At 38.4% G+C, this 20,635-nt stretch overlaps 1 protein-coding gene and 1 pseudogene across 1 annotated transcript; both read left to right on the forward strand.

Annotated features, from left to right (window-relative positions):
• The first annotated feature begins 4,124 nt into the window (after positions 1-4,124).
• LOC149024828 (putative inorganic phosphate transporter 1-3 pseudogene) lies at positions 4,125-6,186 on the forward strand (annotated as a pseudogene).
• A 1,384-nt stretch (positions 6,187-7,570) lies between these two features.
• Positions 7,571-8,794, forward strand: LOC149024829 (homeobox protein knotted-1-like 7). Its single transcript, XM_089143540.1, has 3 exons — positions 7,571-7,756; positions 8,248-8,352; positions 8,582-8,794. The coding sequence occupies exons 1-3, from the start codon at positions 7,571-7,573 to the stop codon at positions 8,792-8,794; spliced, it is 504 nt and encodes a 167-aa protein (XP_088999666.1).
• The last annotated feature ends 11,841 nt before the right edge of the window (positions 8,795-20,635 follow it).

Genomic DNA, 20,635 nt, shown 5'->3' on the forward strand with positions numbered 1-20,635 from the left:
TTGTCTTATGAACTTTGTGATAATGAGTAGCTAATTCCTTTTATTTGGGATGTAGATGGACCATGCTTATTTCATTAGTTTGATTGTTCTATATCTTCTAGTTGATTGTGTTTTAGTCTGGCCAAAGATGTTCTATAGCTCAGCAAACTAAGCATGCCAAGCCTCGGCGAAAGACGATAGTCTTGTGAAGATAGGGCATACTTAGGAAGACCATCCTTAATTTGCTTTGAAATGTAGAGTTATATCGGTAAGTGAAAAGCATTGGGGTTTCGAAATCCCAGAGATCTTCACATATTCATAGTTCAACTTTTTGCATTAATTAATAGTTAATTTAAATTTAGTTTTGTGGAATTCAATTTTAGTAACTTAGCCTTTTAGTTCCCCATAGTTCAACCCCATACTTTCTGCTAGCTAGGTTAGTATAGGATTTTATTTTTGATTGGTTAGCGACACGATCACTCACTCAAGTTGGCTTGGGACAACATTTGTCGCCAACATATAGAGGACAAATTAAAGGCAAGATAAGTGAGAACAATTCCATGTTTTAAAATGTGTTGTTTTCCAAATTATGTTATTTCATAGACGTTAAAACAGAAAAATAGAGAATTACAACAAGAAAAGGAACAAACCAAAAGCAACACGTATAGAGATTTAATGTGCTTCGCACATCAATGTAATGTGCTACATCAATGGGTAAAGAAAAAGAACTTTCAATATGTACGAAGAAGATTATATCGAGATCTATCAACCAATTGCCACAATGGCATTACAAAAACTTTAATCCAAAACGACTCTAAGGCTTAGACAAAAAGAAATACACCCCAAGGCAAAATTCCCCATATCTCACAATGACTATAGAAAAACTTAAGGTACATATTTGTAGAGTTTCAATGAGTAAACAGGTTGACACCTCGAATCAAGTTGGCCTAGGCCCTCTTCTCCTAATGTGAATTTGCATAGCACTTGAACCAAGCATAAACTATATCTAATGCAGATCCTCAACCCATAGTACCCCATACCCCCGTACCCCCTTTCACAGCCCACTTGACACAGACCACTTGGGCCCACCTGTGGATTGTGGAGTGGGTCCTACAATAGAATGGGTCTCCCAATTGGATGTAAATTGTAGAATGAAGTGAGATCTCAACTGTGTAGCATGTTGGGTTTGTCTAGGCTTTGCTTTTAAAGTTTGAACCATCCAATTGGGGTCATGAGTCAGGAGCATGGTTAAAACTTTCCTTTCCATACAAGGAAAGGAAAGGAAAGGAAAGGAAGGAAGAATAGGAGCTTGTTTCCTCCTTTAATTTTTCCAATAAACGGGAGACAAAAGAGAAGATGATGGGGTTCCCTTAGATACTAACATGCACTAACAGTCAATTTCAGTAGTTGGAACTTGGAAACAGGCAAAAAAGCAAGTAACTACTAATCTGTGGGCGAATAGTAAAAGATTTGATTCCATTGTCATTTCTCATTTGTCTCCAGGTGCAACTTTTCCAAGGTTTCTTGTCTCGAATTCTTGGAATCTCGTCAGGTCCTCTAGGTGTTCAATTCAAATTGACTAACCACGTTAACGTTTCATGGGTAGTAATAAACTTTTGAATTACAAGAACTGTTTTGAGAATTAAATATACCAAACACAACCTAGTTTCAACAAGTATTCTTGCAGAGGTGGGGGGAGATGTGATTTACATCTGCCATGGATTTGTGATTACAACTTCATGCTCTTCTCTGCAGCTACTTTTAACTGCATGACGATGTGGTGTTTTAGTTCTATTACCTAAACTGGGCGTAGCCCATATCTTGTATCAGGACATCAGAGTGGTCATTTATCAGAGAAAGGATTGGAATGCACTTAGTGTCTTCTCCTGCATGCTTTTGTAAACTTGTTCTTGTCTCTGCAACTTGTTCAATCATATTCAAGTTTCTAAACCATTCCCCATGCAATATTGGATACGACATTCACTTCCCGTCAAGTGTTTGAGAAAAGTCCAATGAGGATCGATTCCAATAATAGAGAATTGCTTGTAATCTTCTATCCATTAGTTGTATCTTGCACCGTTGGGGTTGCATGCAAGAAGTTTCAGCTCTGAAGATCAGATAAGTTTTATTGCATGATTACTGGCATAAGCTTCTGTGTTAAATCATGATGTTCTGTGGACCCTATTCATTTTAATTTGTATGAGAAAACAAAAACATACTTCCAAAAGATTGAACAGATTGCACAATTCAGCAAAAATTGTTAGCAAGATAAGAAAACAGAGTAAAGAGAGTTTGGCTCGTAAAAAAAAATACTGAAGACTTGTCAATCCGGTGAACCAAATTCAATTAGAAAGGTCAAGCTTTAGAGAAGTAGGCTTTGAAACTCTCGTGCAGGCTACACTGGCGCTGGAGAATATAATCAAATCGAATTTGTTTCGTAACGGGGTTAGCGACCGAGGGGTGAAGATGAGCGACTCTCCTTTAAGCCCATCCTAGTCCAAGATCAGGTTGGTAGATCACGGTCCAGGCCCAGGCCCAGGCCCAGCCTGGCTCAGATTTAATTTGACAGGCATTAGGCTTGAGATGGGCCTGATTTGACATTGAACCTGCCCAACCCAACCTTTTTCCTTTCGGAATTTATTACATAACCTACAGTGGTTCACACAACCAAATAAACTGGAACTATATATTAAAAAGAAAAAGAAGAAAAAGAGAAGAAAAAAAAAAAAATCAAACGAAATTGAACTTTCTTTTCCAGTAAACGAATCAAATGGATACAAATGGGAGCATCAAACCTGCGACTTCTTCACAAGACGTGTCCATTATTACCAAATGAACAATGCTTCAATGAAAACCGTCACAGGATTAATTGGTTGGTAAGACCAACACTTCTTAATGAAGAAAACATGGATTTGATCATGCCTGATGATATATTATGTAGTACCTTTAACCCCAGTATATAAAAAATTAACTATTAAAAAAAAAAAATGCCTCAATGATTCATTATTATTTACTTTTACTTTTCTTTTTCTTTTTGTTACTTCAGAATTTCAAAACTTGAGTGATACATTTATTACCGTTTTAAAGTGCAATCCACTAATACCTACATTAAATGTCTAAGTAGGGATGCAATTGATAATTAGCTTTCTATCTGGGTTTACATTTGTATTTGTTTTGAAGAATTTGAACAACAATAAACATGTCTCAAGTAAATTTAGTAGGTTATATGGAATCTTGCCTTTCAATCAACTTTGTTTGAGTTCATACTAGATGTAAGGTCTAAGCTATGCATATTCTTTCTCATCTCTTTTTTAAGATTATCTTAGATTTGCCTTTAGGTTTTTTAATTTCTTCAATCTAAATTATCTCTGTATAAATGCATTTATAGGCCTCCGTTGAACATGGCTGTGCCATCTCAAACAACTTTCTCATAACTAATCACTTATTGGAGTTACTCAAGATCAATTCTAATATGATCAATTTCTCGTTTTATCCTTCTTATTTTTGTCATTCATCTATTTTAGCATCTTCCTTTTTGTTATATTGAGTTTATGGATAATGATCATTTTTAACAGTCCAACATTCTATACCATTCATCATAACAAACAATGGTCTAATAGATTCGCTAAGCTTTAAAAGGAATATCACACAAAACTTGGAATAATTCATCCACCTCAATAATTTGAATCAGCCTGAAAAATAATTGAATATTGATATGGTTGGTACCCCATCCACTCGATCATTATTTAAAAGATCTTTTATTCGGTTTAGTTCCTTATTCTTACTTAAGTTTGTAAGTTAAGATGACACGATTTTTTAATAATTTTATTAAAATAAATGAAAAATTAAATCCATACAAAATCCTATATATTATATAAATATAAAAAGAAAAAAAAGAAAAATAAAAAATCAAAGATTCGAAGAGATATTTTTTTGGGTATAAGACTACAAAGAGATTTCAAGCATGAATATTGCAGCTAGGCGTGTATAAGCATGGTTGTCCTATGAGAATTTTAGTCAACTTTAGTTTCATATATGCGGTTGAAATTGATTAACTACAATCACGTCATTTTGATAATGACGAAATGATATATTTTATATGCTACTTTCATCTAATTGTCATCATGAATCATAGAACAAGAAGCAATGGAGCTTAACCTGCAGAGTGCTGGCAACTTGTTACAACCTCGATGGTTGCTGTGGTAAACGCTGATCCAGTCCTTCTACTAAAACCTCCTTGAATTTTGTGGGAGCTAGCAGACGATAGTGTATCAACCCTCTCAACCATTTCTGCTAATATAACATTTCCTGCTACTGATCCGTGAAGGAGGAAGGAGTTCACCATGGCCAGGCAACAATTCCAAGTTCTCAACTCACTGGATGCAGCCAAGACCCAATGCTACCACTTCAAAGCAATTGTGATTGCTGGTATGGGCTTTTTCACTGATGCCTATGACCTCTTCTGCATCTCCTTAATCACCAAGTTGCTCGGCCGCATTTACTATTACTCCCCTGAATCAGCCAGCCCTGGTTCATTGCCCCCAAATGTAGCGGCCGCCGTCAACGGTGTTGCATTATGTGGCACCCTCATAGGCCAGCTTTTTTTCGGGTGGTTTGGAGACAAAATGGGTCGAAAGCGTATGTATGGTATCACATTAATGCTCATGGTTGTCACATCTATCGCATCTGGGCTCTCCTTTGGACACACTGCCAAAGGTGTCATGGCAACCTTATGTTTCTTTAGGTTTTGGTTAGGGTTTGGCATTGGAGGAGACTATCCATTATCGGCCACCATTATGTCTGAATATGCTAACAAAAAGACCCGAGGTGCATTCATTTCTGCTGTCTTCGCCATGCAAGGATTTGGGATCTTGGCTGGTGGGATCGTTGCCCTAGTTGTTTCTATGTCATTTGAGGCCAGGTTTCCTGCTCTCCCTTACCACCTAGACCCTGCAGGCTCCACGGTGCCACAGGCCGACTATGTTTGGCGTATAATCTTGATGGTTGGTGGCATACCTGCAGCACTCACTTACTACTGGCGTATGAAGATGCCTGAGACTGCTCGTTACACTGTGCTTATTGCTCGGAATGCCAAGAAAGCTGCTGCAGATATGGCAACTGTCTTGGAGATGGAGATAGAAGCAGAACAAGAGAAAGTGGAAAGGATGTCAGAGGAGCCCTCTAACAATTATGGATTGTTTTCAAAAGAGTTTGCTCATCGCCATGGGCTTCACTTGGTTGGAACCTCCATAACATGGTTTCTACTTGATATTGTATTTTATAGTCAAACTTTATTCCAGAAGGACATCTTCATTTCAGTTAATTGGTTACCTTCTGCGAACAGCATGAGTGCACTTCAGGAGCTTTACTATATTGCAAGGGCACAAACCATCATATCCCTCTGTGGTACCATTCCTGGGTACTGGTTTTCAGTGGCCCTCATTGATTATCTGGGAAGACTCACAATTCAATTGCTGGGTTTCTTCTTCATGACTGTGTTTATGTTTGCACTTGCAATTCCATATGATTACTGGAAAGCACCTGAACACCAAATTGGATTTGTAGTCATGTATGGCTTAACCTTCTTCTTTGCCAATTTTGGACCCAATACAACAACATTTGTTGTGCCTGCAGAAATATTCCCAGCCAGGCTTAGGTCGACATGCCATGGTATATCAGCAGCTACAGGGAAGGCAGGGGCGATTATAGGAGCGTTTGGATTCTTGTATGCTGCACAGCCATCAGACCAATCACAGACGGCTCCAGGGTACCCACCTGGTATTGGTGTGCAATATGCCTTAATTGTGCTTGGGTTGATTGACTTCATTGGCTTCTTGTTTTCGTTCTTGATACCTGAAGCCAAAGGCAAGTCCATTGAGGAAATTTCTGGTGATATCGATCCTGAAGACAGATCTGATATGCACGAACAGTTAACCCTTCCAGGTCTTCACAACCAGACTGCTACTGTTTAGTTACACCTTCCAGGTCTCTGTTAATATAATTTGGGTGTATGTACATAGAATGTCCTTTTTCTTTTTGCTATATGTGTTCTATGTTCTCTCATGAGTAATCCTATCCTATTTTTGGTTGGTTTTCTCATGGTTTAGTTAATTTTTGAAGTGGTCTTGTTCTTTGTTTCTATTCCACTGAATTTTGGGTGCGATCAGTTGGATATTGGGTGTTCGCTTGGGTGCTCAAAGTGGTTTGAATTTCTTGATGTAGAGTGCAAGGTAAAACCTAACCATTAGGTTGTATTTAATTACCAGGATAGGTTTTTTTTTCTCTCTCCCCCTTGTGACTACATTTTTAAAGAATTTATAAGGGCATGCTTCTTCGTATCCTAATTTCACAAGTATGGTTCATGCATTCATGAACTTTCAACTTTCTCTTTTTAAAGAATTTATAAGGGCATGCCTCGTATCCTAATATCTATACGTTAGATTTTGTGGCTGGGTAGCTGGGATAAGCATGGATCAGACATGATTTTTGATAAAGACTGCAAAGATAAGTTTTTAACTGGTAACCTGTGTTTGATCGTAAGTTTGTATATGTTTTTCGCATTTTATATGAAGGAATCATTAGCGAAAAAAAGTTCTAACCGCTAAGTCTTTATATGAAATTACTTATAGAATAGAGGAAAAGACAAAGGTAAGCAGCACCATTGTTTTCATCTGGATACCCTTTACCAGCAAGACAGAAACCCTGTTTGACATGGATTTAATGACTAAGGGTTCAAGCACTACCCCCTATGAGCAGAATTCAATCGAGCGCATGGCAACTCAAATACAGATTTGCAGACACCACTATACAATGAATATATAAAATGTTTTATATATAGTGAAGAATCTCGACAAAACAAACAAGAAAAAAGAAAAGGGTTATTGCTAGCCATCTTTAGAATCAATCCACAAATTAAACAAGAAAAAGGATCTAAGGCATCTTGTCACAAACTATATATTAAAGTGTAAAAGTTCCAAATTATAAATATCATTAAAAGGATTTTACTATTTTATCGATTTTGTAAATCTAGGCTCAAATTTTAACGATGCTGGGATTGATGGCCAGCAAATAGCGATAACCTTCCTCTTGTTTTGTTTGGTTACGTCCGTGAAGCAAAGTTAAGAGTAGAAAAATCTCACAGTGAAAACTACCAGTACGATGTGTGGACACCTTCTTCGAGATGCCCATGAGTAGTTCCTTTCGCAATGCCAAAAATAAGGATCTAAGGCTCTAAGCTAATGCAGATACTGACTGCTTAACCCAGCCGGCCAAACAAGGATTACTGAGTTCCAATTTGGATTGCCCCAAACTTTATCGAAGAAATCTCTCAGAGATGGTGAGTGAAACTTGAATTCGTTGAACCTTTTCCGTATTGTACACGTTTTACGATAAACTATTGGCTTTTCTACGTTTTTCTTCGTACGTAGAAATGCTCGTTCTCTGCATTGATTGCAGACCTCACTGGTTTTTGTAATACATGTTCTCTTCTCCTTTTACAGGTTTGGATTTGAAGTGGTGAACTTATCTATATATAGAAGGCAACTCATAGGATTGGCCAACTGTAGCTTCTAGTTTCTCAACCATCTCAAAAATGGAAGATATCAGTAAAGAGAAAGTTGAAAGGTTCTCAGCAGTCTCAGTGGCAACACCAAGAGGAAGAAGAGGAGATGATGGTACCAGTAGTGGTGCAACAGAAGATCACGAGGTTCTCAAAAGGAGAATATCTTCTCATCCCTTATATGATCTTTTGGTTAAGAACCATCTCGATTGTTTGAAGGTTTCCCTCTCTCCTTTTTTTTTCTTTCGTTTTTTTTTGGGTGGGGGTGGGGGTACTGCTTACATTGATTAAAAGCAGAATAAGATATTTACAATCTGATTCAATCATGATGTGATGTGATAAGAATCTTCAGAAACCACGACCATCAACCCTGCTCTCAATCTAAGGTTAACTCTAGCCATAGTTTTGAGAGTTTTCTTTCTTCTCTCTCAACCAAGTCATTATAATATCTTTACCCTAAAAAAATTCATTATACTATCATAGTATTTAAATTTATAGTTCAACTTTAGTGTTGCGCATTTATGCACTGTACTGGCAACTGTTGAAATCAAAATCTCAATCTTGATCATGACCATTAATACTAAGTATTGTGCATTTAATGGCAGCATTCAAGTCTCAGCCCTAAATTTAAATGGCCAAAAACGCTTATGGTGTTCAACACATTAAGAAAGATTATGTATCCCGGATAAAAGTTTCTGTCTTGAATTCAGGCTAGCATGGGTAACACTGAAGGACTTCAAAGGAGTTCAGTGAATCAGTCAAGTAATGAGATAAACAGTAGGATGCCCGCTTCGTCAGAGCTTGATCACTTCATGGTATGTAACGTACCCTTTCTTTAATTTCGTCTTTCCATGCTCTGTCTTCTCTTCTGCTGCAAATCTTAGTTGGATTCCTTTTTCTCACATCAATCAATCCGTGTAAGCTGCTTTTTAATTTTTCTTGAACTAATTAAGCGTCACTGAGAGTTTCGATGACCTACACCTTTTCCTATGAATTAGAAATGCTGTTGGTAACGTCTCTTACATCTGAGCGGGGTTGATGTAGGAAATGTATTGTTTAGCATTAAGGGAGCTGAAGGTTGCCATCGAGGAGCCACTACAAGAAAGTAAAGGTTTCATTGACAGCATGTATCTTCAACTGACGGAACTTTTGAGCACAGGGACGAGTATTCATTCCAAACCTGAACAGATTTCTCCGCCTGCATCTCCTAGTAAGTGTGGGATCACCGGTGAACTTACATATGAAATTTCCAACTGAAAGGAAAGTAGCTAACCTTGTCATGGGAAATTCTTATGCAGGTGAACAAAGAGAAGAATAGTATCTGAAACTTTCATAAGCATTGTGATTGGAGCATTGGGGAACCAGACTGTTAGTAACAATATGGTTAGTCGATGTATCTGTTATTTCACCAAAACTCTAGCTACGCTTGATTTTATTTTTCCATTGGGTTTGTACGTACTAATCAGTTCCAAATTCCCAAGTAAAGGGATGCCGACCAAAATTCCCACTTGAAGGGTATATAGAATATGTTGATGTTGGTTCACTTGATGCAGCCACTAGACTTGGGTAGAGGATTGTGCTCTTCCCACAATCCTCCTACAGATAAAGTGGACTGTAAGTGGACAAAGGTGGATCCAATCTTGAACATGTGATTGAGGGGTTTGATGAAGAGAGCACAATCCTTTACCCGTTGGGCTAGAGGTACTGTAAATGGGCAGCAGAAATCTGACCAAGATTTGCATTTGTATTTGTTTAAGTGTGTCTGGATTCAGAAATTTTCTTACAAGAAAATATCCGTATCCATTTGATAAGCAACTGGATTTGAATAATTATTTATTGAGTTGGATTATATCATGTTAAAATTTTATCTGATTATAGTAAAATGTTTTTTCTTTTAAATGGTATCTCACCAAGTGACATTTTGACACTCACCAAAGTCTTAACTAGTTAACCCTAGTTAATAGGTTGGACTCATCCGAAACTATGGAAAAACCATTCAATTAAACATTTCTTCCCCTCTAAAAAGGCTGATAACCAGATTTGAAAACTGGTAATGGCAGCTGCAAATAAAAAATTGACAATTAGCAATTAGTAATCGGATGGTCATCCGATATTTGATAAAGTTCCAAATTTAAATTCGGATACTTTCTATGAATTGGATCAAAGTATTGGGAACATGGACGAACATAAGAGGCAAATTGAGGCTATTGCATTAAGCGTTGAGGAGGATGTTAGCTTTCAATCGATCTTTCTATGGATAGTTGCTATACCTGAGATTTTATCAGCTTCAGTGATGCAAGTTTATGTCACAGGGGGCACATACTTTTGGATTTCCATGGCCATTTTAACTCAGTTTGGGGAAGTCCTCATTTGGGAAAGTAAGGTAGAGGAAGTACTTGCTGTTGTGGGTCCTCCTCACAAGAGGACATACTGAATTTGACTAATAAATTGGGTGCATCTTTTTCTCAGCCTTCTTTGTTGACAAAGAGAGAAAAACACATGTTAAAGGAGGTTAAAGGAGAGAGTTTCATTATCTCATTATCTCCTTATTAATTACAAGAAGACGAATGCAATTAATGTGAGATTTTGTTTATCTCTTAATCGCTCACCTCCCCATCTATTTATAGATGGGTAAATAGATGGGGGGTTTGCTTGAGGGATGAGAAAGTGACAAAAGAAAGTACAGGGTTCTAAGAGTTGAGTGAGGTGTATATGTGTTGGAGTAGTGGGTTTGAAATTCTTCAAAGTTGAGAGTGTGAGTTGAGAGAGGGTGTACAGGGGTATCCAATTTTGGATAGAAGGTTGGGTTTGGTTATAAATCCAAGCATTCAACAAGTGTTGTATTTCTACATTCTCATAGTGAAAAGTCCCATTATGCCCGTGGATGTAGGTAGAGCCGAACCACGTATATTGTTGTGTCTGTGTTTCTTTTGTAATCAATTATTCTTGTTATCTTTCACATGGGTCTCGCACAAGTACTATTCACGACACTATTCACACGGGTATTATTTACAAATACCTTTTTTGTACTTCTTTTTCTTTATCGATCTTTTACACAAGCGGGAAAAGAGTGAACCATCTTTCAGTATTTTTCCCAACAATTGCAAGGGTAACCACTCCTGAGCTTGGGAATGTCTTGACCGATCAAAGTTATTTTAATGCCCTAGGCAACAACTATGCAGATTTTGAAGTTAAATTTGGGTTGTAGGCTCAGCCTATAGATCATGTTTCAATGACTTTACCAAAGTTCTTGAGGGTGACGAAGGTGATGGACGGATAAGTTTTATGGGTTTAAAGGAAGGGGAGGTTGTTAACATAGGTGAAGTAGAGTTTGTTGTCAATTTTAACATCTTGAGGTCTCATTTCATATCATAGGATTTGGATAGCTTTGAGGATAATGATAGTGGTGGAGGCAACACGCAACTAGTGATGAATATATGGCCACGGCATCTACTTCTAACTTGTGTGAATTGTTTCCAAATTTCAACAAATTAGAAACTCAGGGGTTAACCAAGAGAATAAAGGGTTTGTTTGAAATGATCAGTGTTAAGTGGGAGAATATCACTAATGAAGGAAGAGTGAGAGTGAGTTGGTAGTAGTGTTGTTCCAAGCCTTGTTGATTTGTGCCTTGGAAGCTTTGATTTTTTTTTTTTGCTTGTACAATGGGATACTAGATTCCAAATTTTGATTTTTCTGTTAAAGGAGTAACATCAATTCCCACAGAGGTGCATAAGTATGTTTTGTCCCCTAAAGGAAAGTGTATTGTCTTGTACAAGACTGATGGAATTGGAAGGCACCACTCAAGGGCTGTAATTTAGCAGTGTAGATGGCTTAGTGTTTCCCTACGATTACTAGAGGCAGGCCTAGAGGACTAATTGCAAGTGCTCTTATACTAGAGGCCATTACTTGCACTACAACGATTCTGATGTTTCTTATTAGGGCTTGTATGATCGCAGTTTTGAGGAGTTGTATATGCTTTATCCACCAATGATGCTCAAAGGTAGTTTATTCTACAATGCATTGGTGGGGTGTTGCCCCTGAACCTTGAGGACAAGGTTCTCATAAGGGTTTGGCAATATTATAGTACTGGGCATGGCTATGATTAATAGACAATGTTCTCATAAGGGGTAGACAATGTTATAGTACTGGGCATGGCTAGGATTAATAAGATGCTGGTCAATAGGGTATGCCTGTAATAGGGGGTAATTGTAAGAATATGTGGGGTTAGTATGGTCAGTGACAAGGGTAATTGTGAGGGCATGTTTGGGTTAGTATGGTTACTAATCCTAGACTACAAATGTAAGAAGGCAAGATAATTGGAGGCAATGAAGAATGATTTTCCAGTTCCTTAAAGTCTCTCTGTCACACCCCACCCGTCGGTCTCGGTTACCCGCCCGACAACCCGTGGGTGCGATCCGTCACAAGATCCAAGGTTTTAGTCTATCAACAATATTGAAGACATATACAGATAATCATGAGCAAGAATATTCAATAACTGAATTAAATGAATTACCGAAGCCCAAAATGCTCCAATAACAAAGGAAATAAAATAAAGAATAATGAATAAGTCAAAAATGAGGGCAGCGGAATAAAAGTGTTTAAATCAGTTTCTTTCCAGTTTGTTTCTCTAAGTCAATGAACTTAGATTCCAGTTTAATGAGGTGAGGGGTTCTCCAATTCTTCTCCAGTCTCAGCGAACTGCCTGACCACCTCGCCTCGACCATCAACCGGGCGATAAGCGCACTCCATGCACCGCAGAACTTCCGCACATGCTATTTCCATCTCCCCCGGCGGTGCACATCTTCTTCAAACGGGATGGTTCCTTCATAGGGAACCAGCCCATCCTCGATACAAATCCTTCTCCGTATAGGCTAAAACATACAAAGAATAAAGGAATGAGTTCTAAAGAACTCAGAAGAAACAATCATATATCTCATCCATCATCCAAAAATGCCATGATACAACAAGAATATGAATGAATGCAAAACATGAATGATGCTATGATTTCTAACTATACGGCTCTAATAGCCGACATGCTTTAAGATAAACACCAGCCCTCCTCGGGTAAGTCTCATCACCGATCCGGCAAGGACCGGTTACCCTCGTAGGGATCCGGGGAAAAAGGGAAAGTCCACACCTGCTCACAAACCATGGTTAGGGGTTAAGTCCACACTCTCTCACCACGACCATTGGTAATGAGTCTGGCGCATGTCCGGGTTTCTAATCCAATGCAAGGTCATAATGGTTACATGTCTACATGAAGTCCGAGAACATCCCCTAGGCACCGACCAACCGGTTCGGTATCCGCAACCTAGGAGTAAGAATCCTCACGGAGGCACCCGTGGACTCTACCCATAACCCTATGGTCATCCACATATCATTGGGGCGGATGCTCTCATGATTCCTCCCGACACCCGGTCCGGTCCTTGGACATCCATGAGCCCAACCCTAACATATGCAACCCTACCATTTCATGACCAACCAGTGGACCACCAAGTCACATCACGTCATCACGGGTCACTCGGTTTCAATTCCCCTACCGAAAGGGTAGTAGCATGTGGGGTACCTAGCCATGCAATCTAGACTCATCCTAACAATGTCATCAATTAATCATGACAAGATCTTGAAGGCATCGAGCATGTGTCCCATTCCACAGCCTCCCGATAACATCAGCCAAGATATCCCAAAAGGAATACCCCAACTATCATAATCATATACCAACTATCACCATCTCATAACAATCACAAACCATAAAGTAAATATGAAATCAAAGTAAACAGAGTAGTATAACACATTATATATGAAACTACAGTTTATATTGGTACATATTAAGAATAACAATTACTAAATCAACATCTGAAGTATACATAAATAGATAAGATAGACTGTCCTTACTTGCATATCCTGAAACGTCCGTAAAATGGGATCCAGAATTATTAGTAGACTTTTCTTTTAAACGGAATCACCTAAACACGGGGTTATTAGAATATGTAAGTCACATAAACCAAATTGAATCAAAACCGAAATCTATTTGGTCACTGTTACCAGCCGGTCGCTGTGCCGGTCGCTAGATAGCGACCGCCACTAGTGACCGCCCAAAACGATGAGCTTCAATCCGAAACTCAGGCTTCTGATTACTCGATTTCAATCCGGTTTTCGAGTAATCTCATCCTAAGTCTCGAATTAAACACTCCCTAAGCCAAAAGGGTAAGAGAAAACAATATTCCACCATCATCAGTGGATTACCCCTAACCCTCTCCTTGATTGGATTTACCATCTCACGAAGCCAGGGTTCCGTTTATGGTTATTCCATCTCATGTAGATTGAAAAAAAGGGTAACGAATAACCAAGGGGTAATCACAAGTGACGAGGGAAAAAGGGTAAACCAAACTAACGGAGATAAGAGAGTAGAGAACGAAGGGTTAGTTCACTACCTCACACCAGAAAGCCAGAGAAGAAGAGAACTGATCTTCCAAACCACTGTCCGTACTCCAGAGACTCTTTCTGTGACACCCAGCCCAAATCTAGCCCGAAAACCCGATCTGTTTTGGGAGAATTAAGTTTTTGTTTAATGTTGACTTTGAAGTTTGACCGTGATTTCAGTTTTACTATCTTTGAAAATCTTAGGAAGATGTCTTTGTGGGCCATCTCAGTAGAAGATATGGTGTTTGACCCAAAAACCATGGATATTGATGATAGTGTTTCCTTGTGGAAACCTTATTTGATTTGGTGTTGAACTATTTATTTGTGAAGAAGAACTTGGTTGATGGACCTAAAGCTTAGTTGGACTTGGTTTGAAGACTTCCCTCCATACTAGGTAAGTAGTATGATGTGTTTAAAGAAGCCCATCCAAAAATATTGAAGTTAGGCCCATTAAATCCTTTGTTTTTGAATAAGCTGTCCAGGCAGTGGCATTTTGGTAAATATCTGTTTTGAAGGTTTTCAAAAGCTTTATTTATTTTAATTTCGTGGTAAACTATTCCCACCATGTTTCTAAACCTCTAGATAGTGTGGGATCGATCTTTGAACTTCCTCTTTTGCAACCAATCAACCATCGGGGTTAGTTTGGTCAGTTTGGTGAAACCCTAGTAACTCTTGAACTCTTTGTGATATGTAAAAAAGGGGGAACTCCATGTGTTTCACTCTCAATTTGTTTCTAATTCTTTGGAGAACGTGGGAAGATCCCTAGAACCTCTCCTTCGAAGCCAAGGAAGATCCTCAAGCAACTGTTCAGGTTTCTTCAGCGGTTTCTCTTCTAAAAGGTTGGTATGCAATTCGTTTCTTCTTTAATTCATTCTTTCTTCTCTACTTCTGATTTTCTGATCATGTGAAGGGTATTACACTACTGTAATGACCTCTTCTTTAATTCTTTTAACCCTAGAGTGAATCCCCCAATTCACTCTATGATCTTGAAGCCATATGGCGATGATCCTTGAATTTGATTCCACCAAAGCTCTTAATGATACTTTCCCTAATTTCCTACCTATCTTTATTATTGTGGGGAAGGTCTCATATTATTACCATGACCTTCCCTTGTGTCCTCATGATTGAGGAGTTGATCATTGTTTTTCTTTGGAACAATTGGCAACCCTTCTATTTTCTATCAATTCATTGGACTCTCCCCAAAACCTTTCTTGATTGTAAATTCCTTGCCCTAAGGGTGAATCTTTATTCTCCTTAGTCTTTTCGTGGGATACACGGATTCTTGTTAGTAAATCCTAATTGTATGATTTGAATTTGTTTCCCTTCACTTTAATTGAGAACCTTATTTCTCTCATTAGTAGACCCTTTCTAATTCCATTCTTTATTTTGAAATACTAATGAGATTTTCCTTTATCTATCTTGGGTTGTTTTTGTGAGAATTAATTATGGGTAACTCTCATGAGAGGTAACCAACTCTTATGAGAGGTAACCATATATGAAACCCTATTGTTCTTTTATTTGTTGGAAACTTCCCAACACTTTTTCAGATTGTGCATTCTTTGTTTCTCTTTCCTTGGTGATATTTGTGTTAATCTAAACTTGATCACTATATGTTCTTCATGATCCATGTTTAACCTAATTAGGATTTCTAATTATTCCTTCTTCGTTCTTGTTCTTGTTTGAGATTAGGAAAAAGATGATGCATCCTTGCAACCATCTATTCCATGATCTCATTCTATTCTTTGAGATCTATGATCATCATCATGATCTTAACCCTAGCTAATAGATTCTTGAAACCTTAACCCTAACCCTTGAATGATCTTTTGAAACCTTTGTAACCTTCCAGTCGGAAACCTCATGGGTAATGTTTCGTTAACATAAACTAGATTTCCTATGATTTCTTGTTATTTTCTTGATAACAATCATTCCCTCTCTTTCCGTGATCATAACCTTTTCATGAGCCATATGTTATGATGAAACCCTACCTCTTTGTTACAAACCTATTATGATTGATTTTCGGACTATGATCTCCCCCATGTCTCATTTGGGTTTGGTTGTACTTGGTCTTCAACCCCATGAGCAAAGCACCCTTGTATAGCAAATACTTGGGGGCGGTTACTAGTGGCGGTTGATTAAACCAAGCGACCGCCAAGCGACCGCCTGTCCGCTGGGAAAATGCCCTATTTTGCCCCCGTTCGTTATAAATAGCATCCTCGCCCTATTAACGCATTATTATGTTCGGGATTGCTATTTTGGGCGATAGGAGGCTGTGGAAACGTCGGATTCAGGTCAAGTCGTTAATGATATAAAACATTTTCTTCTATTCTTGGTGATCCGATTAAGGTAATGAATCTCCATCTGCAATTCTCTTCTTTCTAACCTCGATTGATATGAACCCATCCCCTTTTGTTGGTGGTTACCCATTTGATTTGTTGTATCTCCCTTTCAATGTTCTTGATGAGATCCGCCAAAACGAATCCCCGCATTTGTTTAATGGATGGATCCCATCAAGGGAATGATTTGGGTAATAAATCTTTGTTAATTCTAGGTTTCTTGTTACCCCCTTGTTCTAGACTTATTAAGCTTGAATTTGACTAAGATCATCCCAAAACGGATTGAAATCGGATGATAAAAAGCCGATTCGAGTTAAACGCGAAAGGCGGTCGCGTGGAGGGCAACAAGCAACCCCACAAGCAACCCTGGTTCCAAAATCGAGGTTTGATTTTTGAATTGTTTTGACTCTTGACTCTTATACATTCTTGTAACCCTATGCCTAGGTGTTCTCTGCTTCAAATAAAAGTCTTATAATAGTTTTGGATTGCAAGTTAGAGGACTCTACTAAATTACAGGTAAGGACATGCATTCTATTTATATGCAATTACATATACATGATGATTTTGTTGTTCATTTACTATTCTTTGATCATGTATCTTGCTGTAATTGTATAAAGCATGTGAATCTTATTGTATACTGCTGTTTGTGGTATTCCTTGATGTACTTCATCTTTTATGATATTGCACAATTGTTCATGATATGATAAAGAGTGATGTAGTGTGATTGTGATGGAAGGGTATTCCATTGGGATATCTTGGCGGGATATCGAAGGCGTGGAATGGGACACATGCCGCCGATGTCTCCAGCACTATCATGATTACTTGATGACATACTAGGAGTCTAGAATTGCATGGCTAGGTACCCCACATGCTATTACCCTTCCAGGGGAATGAAGCCGGTGACCCGTGACAATGGTGACGTGACTATGTTTCATCCAACAGCGGTAACCAGTCCGTCGGAGACTCGGTGGTCCACTATTGGTCATGTAATGGTAGGGTTGCATATGTTAGGGTTGGGCTCATGGACGTCCAAGGAGCGGACCGGTGTCGCGAGGAGTCATGAGAGCATCCGCCCCAATAATATGTGGATGACCATAGGGTTAAGGAGTGGAGTCCAACAGAGGTATCCATCCGTGAGGATTTACCTAGGTTGCGAAGGATCTGAACCGAGTTGGTTGGTGCCATAGGGGAAGTATCTGGACTTCATATAGTATGTTACCATTATGACCTTGCATTGGATTAGAAACCCCAATGCGCCAACTCATTGCCAATGGTCGTGGTGAGAGAGTGTTGACTTAACCCCACCACGGTTTGAGAGCCAGTGTGGACTACCCCTGCCCAGGATCCCACAGAGGTAACCAGTCCTGCCGGATCGAGTGATGAGACTTACCCAAAGGAGGGCTGGTGTATATCTTAAAGCATGTCACCATTAGAGACTTGCATAGTTAGATCTTAGTAGCATTCATATTTCGCATATCATCCATATCCTTCATATGTGCATTCGTGATTGTATTGACATATATATGAGAATTGCTTGTTCCTACCGAGTTCGTTGGAACTCATTCCTTTCATTGTATGTATTATATAAACCGTACGAGATGGTTGCACAACGTCGGAAGTTGGAGATGATTCGTATGAAAGAGCCTCGTTTAAGCCGATGTGGCAGACATGATACATGAACGCACATGAAGCCTCCCGAAGATGAAGACTATTTAGTTACTTATTTTGCTCCACTGAACTCGATATTACTTTGATTCTGATTTCCCTTTGATTATTTCTTATATTTATCGAGTATTTGGACTCAGAAGTTATTAATTATTCACTATTTGCTCTTGATTATCCGATTTGTATTATTATTATTGATAGACTAAAATCATGGATCCGAGGATCACCCACGGTGTGGGCGGTAACCCGGGCGCGGGCGGGGTGACACTGGATCTTCCCCGCACCTCTTAACTCCCAAATAAGAAATAACGAATAAAGTAATCGTTAATGAACGAGGTTGCCTTATAGAAGCTGGGGCAAAATAGGGCAAAATCCCAAACAGACCGGGCGGTGTTGGGCCGGCGCAGTTAACACCACTAGTAACCGCCCCATTAATCCATACAAGGGTGCTTTTACTAGGGGTTGATACCCAAGGTCAACCTAGCCCTAAATAAGAGATGGGGAGATCACTCATTCCACATCTCAACGACACTGACTCCAATTTCCCACGCCCCAAGCACCACATAGGATCCAGATCCATGGGTCCTGGGTATGGATCATGGGCTTCAATCCGGATACTCCACAAGTTCACCCGACTAGACCTTCGGGTTCTCGGACCTGGAATACGGATCTCGGGTTAGAAATACGGGGGGTATTACACTCTCGCTCCCTCTCTCTGTCTTTCTTCTTCTTCCCTACTCCAATCTTCTAATTTCTATTCTCTCTTATATAATTCTTCTTCTTCTCTAAGCTTTAGATACGAGATCATCCTATAAGCTTTAGATACGAGATCATCCTACAAACAACACGCTTAATTTTCCCCCATCGATCACTGGTAATGATATTTAAACACTGAATCTAGTCCTGACGCTACGTTATCATGACTCAGTTATGCTTGCACACAAGTGACAATCTTGTTTTCTGCCATCAACGGATGACTGCTCAACAAGTGTCCCTTGAAAGACGACCATGGTTCAAGATATATATTGTTAGCTGTTATACATCTTGATTTTGCGAATTAATTAATGATGTAGGTCCTCATCAACGGAGATTCGCTGTTGGTAGTTTATTCATTAGAATTATTACCAGAAAAAATTTATTCAAAAGAATTAATTGCAGGCAAAATCAGTACTTTGACTTCACTTCTTCAATTACATTTTGTATGAGGAGCTCGTCACCCCACTTTTGCTGGGGCTGCCACCTTGATTCAAATAAATAATTGTTGGCATAATATTCTTTGACCACACTTCTTTGGAAAAACGTCCTTTGCTGTCAGCAGTTCATATTTATGCCAAATAATTGGTTGAGAAAGTAAAAAATTACAAGGCTGTTTTGAAATTTGAAATTTGAAATTTGAAATCAATCTTTAAATCTCAGCCAATTTATTTGGCGTAAATGTGAAATGTTGCACAACAAATGATTTTTTTCCCCCACTTCTTGGATTACACAGTATTGAGTGAACTATGATTGAATTAGACTTTAGAGTGTGAGTCGACAGAAGAGGTATAAAGGTATTTGGTTTATATGATTGGACCTGGTTCTAAATCTAAGCATTGTATAAGTTATATGTCTTTCATTGTTATAGTGAAGAAATTCCATTCAAAGTTAAGCATGTAAATTTTTCTACAAGTTTTTTTGTGATAATTATTTTTGAATAATTTTACGTAATACAGACGTGTCTTATATAAGTACTATTTACAAGTATGATTTTTATGTGAGATAATTATTGTTGCTCTCTTGTTGGTACGATTGGATTTTAATATTTGATGCGATTAATAGACATAATTTAAAAGATAGATTTGAAGGTTATGTTTATTGATTAGGAAAATAACTCAAATTACAGATCCAAAAGTTATTGAGAAAGTAGGGAAAGATTGGTTGCTAGAGGATTGATCATCAATGACCATAGCCAATTTATCCGAAATTACAATTTTTGTCTTTGAGTCAATGATCAATTGAGAGAATCAATACTGAAATTAAATATTGATTGAAAGTTTTTGTTATTTTCTGATTTTCTAGTTAATTATTGCATCTATTGTTTGTTTTATTCATTCTTTAGTGCCTCGATTCAACCCCCCCCCCCCCCCCCCCAATTTTAATCAAGGAATAAATCTTCACTAATATCTGTGGATTCGACCCTACTCACTACTATTACAAGTTAAGTGAGAGAAGGATTAACTTTGGTGGATTCGACACCCATCAAATTTGGCACCGTTGTCGAGGATTGGTTTTTTTTAGATTTATTCATTTTGCTATATTTATTTTTTTTTATAGAATTTTTTCCCTTAATCTCTTGGTTGTTTGTTTTATGCCTCGATCTACTCGTACATGTGAACTTCAATTTGATTATGAGATTGAAAAGATAACCCGTAGATTGAGGAAGGAAACCAAACAACACAAGGAGTATCATTTTCTTCATCTCCTAGTATAAATTTAATTGAATTATTTGAGCCTAAAGAAGAAACCGAGGATGTTAATAGTGTTAACGAAAGGACTTTAAAAGATTTAACAATGCCAGATTTGAACCAACAACCATTGTGCATTGAATATCCAAATATTGATGTTGCTTTTGAATTAAAATATGGTTTGATTCATTTACTCTCCACTTTTCGTGGTCTTGCAGGTGAAGATCTCCTGT

Source organism: Hakea prostrata, chromosome 2 (genome assembly GCF_041222555.1).
Source record: "Hakea prostrata isolate BN-2017 chromosome 2, UWA_Hpros_2, whole genome shotgun sequence".
Lineage (NCBI taxonomy): Eukaryota > Viridiplantae > Streptophyta > Magnoliopsida > Proteales > Proteaceae > Hakea > Hakea prostrata.